Below are 4081 nucleotides of genomic sequence, written 5' to 3' on the forward strand. Positions count from 1 at the left end.
CCTAGTTGTTGAAAAATACAGTTTAGAATTCATACTGTTATCTAACGAAGATTTACTTTTTATGCCAAGTACTTTATAAGAAATCAGACATGGCATTATAAACATTGATAGACTTTTTATTTAGAAATAAGTGATATCATTTAGATCCGCTTTCATTGTTTTGAAATTTTAGCAATTTTTGTACTTTTAAAAAGTTTTATGCTTTTTTTGAACAGCTTTTAAGATGTTAATAGTTTTTTCGGCTCAATTAGTATTTTTTGTCAAGCTAATTTAAATTTATTGATACAAGTTTATCTGAATAACTTGTTTCTAAATTGTTTTTGACTCACAATTTTATTAGTCTTATAGTTTAGGAAACTATATTTTGTTTAGTACGTAGTAATATTTTTTTCATAAGATAAACAAACAAAAGTTATTTTGTTAAAGTTTTTTTTTGATAAAAGATCCGAACAAGCGATTTCGTTGCAATAAATAACAACTGTTTTCAAAGGCTTAACTTATCAAAATTAACGATATAGTTCAAAAGAGTTCTTATAAGAAGAAAGTGAAATAAAAACACAAGATTTATAAGAGTTCTATGAGAATTTGTGTTTTAGAATTATAAAAAATTTATACATAAGTTAATTTTATATGAGATATTATTCTAAGATTTCAATTTGTATAAATATATAGCTTACTAGCATTAATGTATCAATCCACAAATACTACCATAATTTTTTTTTTTTTTTTTAGAATTAACAAAATTGTACTATAAAACATTGTTTAAATACAAATATTTCATAATAATATTTAAAACTATTTAAGTTAAAAACTATTATAGTTAATTTGTCATAAGAACAAATAGTTTTTTTAAGAAATAAATAAATAATATAAACAAATAAATAATTTTTTGATGGTAACTACCGTTTAAAAGCTTGATAATTGCTGTTAAAATTCTTAACAACTATTTTTACATAGCTTTACTTAATTTTTTCAAATCGTCGAAAGTAAACAAAATTAAGTTTACAAACTTTTTCTTGTTATAACTTTTGTTATTTAACATTAGTTTGTTTTTGCAGAATTACTTAAATAAAAACAACTAAGTTTGTTATGCCGATATATAAATACTTTAGGTTTGTTTTTTTCTCAATTGTGTTGGTCATCGCATACAATTTCATTAATTTTCAAACAAAATCGAAAACAAGAAGTTCATACTCTAAAAGGTCATTAAAATTAACAACAGAAAATTATTCAACTGGTAGTTTTTGCAATATAAGAAAAAAATTAAATAGCGATGAACTTTGTCTATTCTTGAAAACTTTTTACAAAAACACAAATCTTGAGTATGGTCAATACAAAGGACCGTATAATACTGATGAAAAAGTTGTTCTCAAGCATTTACCTGAATCTTGTTTGAAAAACATTTATGTTTACTTAGACGACTCTAAAAATAATCTTATTAGCCTTGAAGACTTTAGGGAAAATGAAATTAAAGAGTTTGAAAATAAAAACTCTGTGAAAATTGATAAGAAGTTTTTGTGTCAAAATAGAAGATGTGTTTTTCAGCCATTCACTACAACTGAGTTTGAAAAAGTATTAAAACCACAAGGAATCGTAAAAAATTATATAAAAGATATCGATCAGAATGCTATTTCGAGAGAGTTAGAAAAAATCAGAAATGAAGGAACACAAAAAGGAGACGATGACCTAAAAAACCTGGATTTTTTGAAACAATACCTTGACAGCCAGAAGAAATCCGGGTTCAAAATACCAAACTTGGTACATTTCGTTTGGTTCAACTGCCGCCCTTTCGAAATCTCCGACTACCTAAGCATGTTTAGCGTGTTGAAGCACCAAAACCCGGAATTCATATTAGTCCACGGAAACTGCGAACCAGAAGGTGAGTACTGGAACTCTTTCAAATCGGCGGCCGGCGCAAAACTTAAACTCGTCAGAAAATCCCCTGCGACGAAAGTCTTCGGAAAAAGCGTTTCTCTCGAGGAGCACCAGTTGAAAATCGCTCGCTTCCAAATACTCCTTCAGGTCGGGGGAATTTTTATAGATACTGACGTCATCGTCACTGGCAATCTCGACGAGCTCAGGCGCAGTTGCGACATCGCGCTCGGAGCGGAATCGCTGACATCGCAGGGAAGCGCAGGAATAATCGCCAGCAGGGAGTCCCGGTTCCTGAAGCGCTGGTTCCAGGAGTACCGGACTTACAAGGACGAGTCGTGGGGGCTAAACGCCGTTTTAGTTCCCCTCGCCTTGTGGCAGTTGTTCCCTGAAGAAGTCGACGTGGTGCCGCTGGTTTTGGACCGGCCCAACTGGTGGGAGCGCGACGTCCTTCACCATGGCTTGTTCGATTGGTCGGAGCACTTGACCGTCCATTTGAGCGCGGGAAGCATGGACGAGTTCGACGGGAAGAGGACGTTGGCCCAGTTCGCCGTGCTGGAGACGAGTTACGGCGAGATCGCCCGGTTTGTTTTGTGGGGAAGTACCGAGAAGCTTGATGTGAGACCGTGGATTTTACACCCTGACTTCAACAAGATTTAATCTTTTAATAGTCAGTTCGAAAAATTCAAGCTGTTTTGATAAATTGTTCAGTTTTAATCTATCGACACCTTAAGCATCTTATTTTAGCTGTTTATAGCCAACGTTGAATTTCTTACTTGGCTATTCTATAGCAAAATAACTTTATATTTTACATTTTTTTTATTTGGTTTAAAAAGCTCATTTACTTTTAAAAAAAGTAAAGAAGTAAAAGAGCTTTTGCAAGCTAGTTACGTGTACAAAATTGAACAAATCAAATGTGGTGACGTGTGCAAATTAATAAAAACACAAAAATACTCACAAGATATGGCTAAAAAATAAATACTCACAAGGTATGGCCAATCTAAGATTCTTATGCTAAAATAAAGAATCAAGTTTTTTAGTCTCTACTTAAATTATAATGTCTATATTGTTTTATTTATTATGTTAATATTTGTGCCTTCTGAGTTTTTAGTTAAAAGGAAGTATTGAAGTTCTGGTTTTACAAAAAGAGCTTCTCAAATTGTTTGTATTTAAAAACATTTAAATTTTCTGTGGTTCCAATTAACTTAATTAATGTTAATGCACTTAACAAAAGAATAATTTAATTTTAGTAATTCTTGGATAAATCGTAAAGTAGTATACTTTTTAGAATAAATATTACAAGAATTCAATTATAGTGGTGTCTTTTATGAAAAGTAAGTTATTGTTCACATAAATTTAACTATGAATAAAGAAGTTATAAATGATAAAAATAAGAACAACATTCAATGCATCTGCAGCAGCAGCTTTTAGTAAGCGGTCTAGACTCTTGAGGATTATCTGGTCCAAGATAGTCCTCAGACCAAGTTACACTTCCAGATGCTAAGGTATCAAGATCAACTGGTTTTATAAGTGTTAATTTTACAATTTTTCAACTTTCAACTCAAATTTATATGGTAAAAGTTAAATTATCAAGTCTTTCTAACCGTCCCTAACGCCCAACGCATAGAATTTTTTTTTATACCGAAACTTTTTCTTTATGAGTTCGGTTTTGAAACAAAGTCTAAATAAAGTTTAATTTTTCTTACTCTTGTACGTACACATTTAAAGCAAACTTGTACAAACAATAACAAAAAACCATAATAACATACTTTTTTTTCATCAACTTATTATTAAGATTTGTTAAGCTAAATTTTTTATACATGATGTTTTATTAACACTTTTTAGCCATGTAAACCATTCATATATACAACACGGTAACTTTTTTACGGTAAGTAATACGTTAAAGAAAAAGTTAATTTAAAACATTTTTTTATAAGACTGTATTGGTACCTGAGTTTAATGCATTATTATCAAATCAATGTTTTAAACTTTATTAAACTTTGTTAACTTAGTCATGACTTAATTTTTGTAAACAAGCAACTTAGGCTTAAGATTGAAACAAGTTTAAATCTTATATATATTTATAAATACTGGAAAAAATAAACTGCTCTTTAACAAACAGTTGAAAACCCTTTATAGTTTCTAAAGTATATATTCTACCCTGTTCAATTTACCAAACAAAATATTACATAGTTACTAGTTTTATAGA

At 30.2% G+C, this 4081-nt stretch overlaps 1 protein-coding gene across 1 annotated transcript; it reads left to right on the forward strand.

Annotated features, from left to right (window-relative positions):
- The first annotated feature begins 1812 nt into the window (after positions 1 to 1812).
- Positions 1813 to 2532, forward strand: LOC145847688 (uncharacterized). The gene has a single exon (XM_082953674.1). It carries the CDS (start codon positions 1813 to 1815, stop codon positions 2530 to 2532), a length of 720 nt encoding a protein of 239 aa, XP_082809800.1.
- Positions 2533 to 4081: the final 1549 nt, after the last annotated feature.

The sequence above is a fragment of the Thalia democratica genome, unplaced genomic scaffold (assembly GCF_965202585.1).
Source record: "Thalia democratica unplaced genomic scaffold, ktThaDemo2.hap1.1 HAP1_SCAFFOLD_1043, whole genome shotgun sequence".
Classification (NCBI taxonomy): domain Eukaryota; kingdom Metazoa; phylum Chordata; class Thaliacea; order Salpida; family Salpidae; genus Thalia; species Thalia democratica.

Bases quoted from the DNA above. Each gene is read 5' to 3' on its own strand.
- LOC145847688 (XM_082953674.1), top strand. From the start codon at position 1,813: ATGTTTAGCGTGTTGAAGCACCAAAACCCGGAATTCATATTAGTCCAC.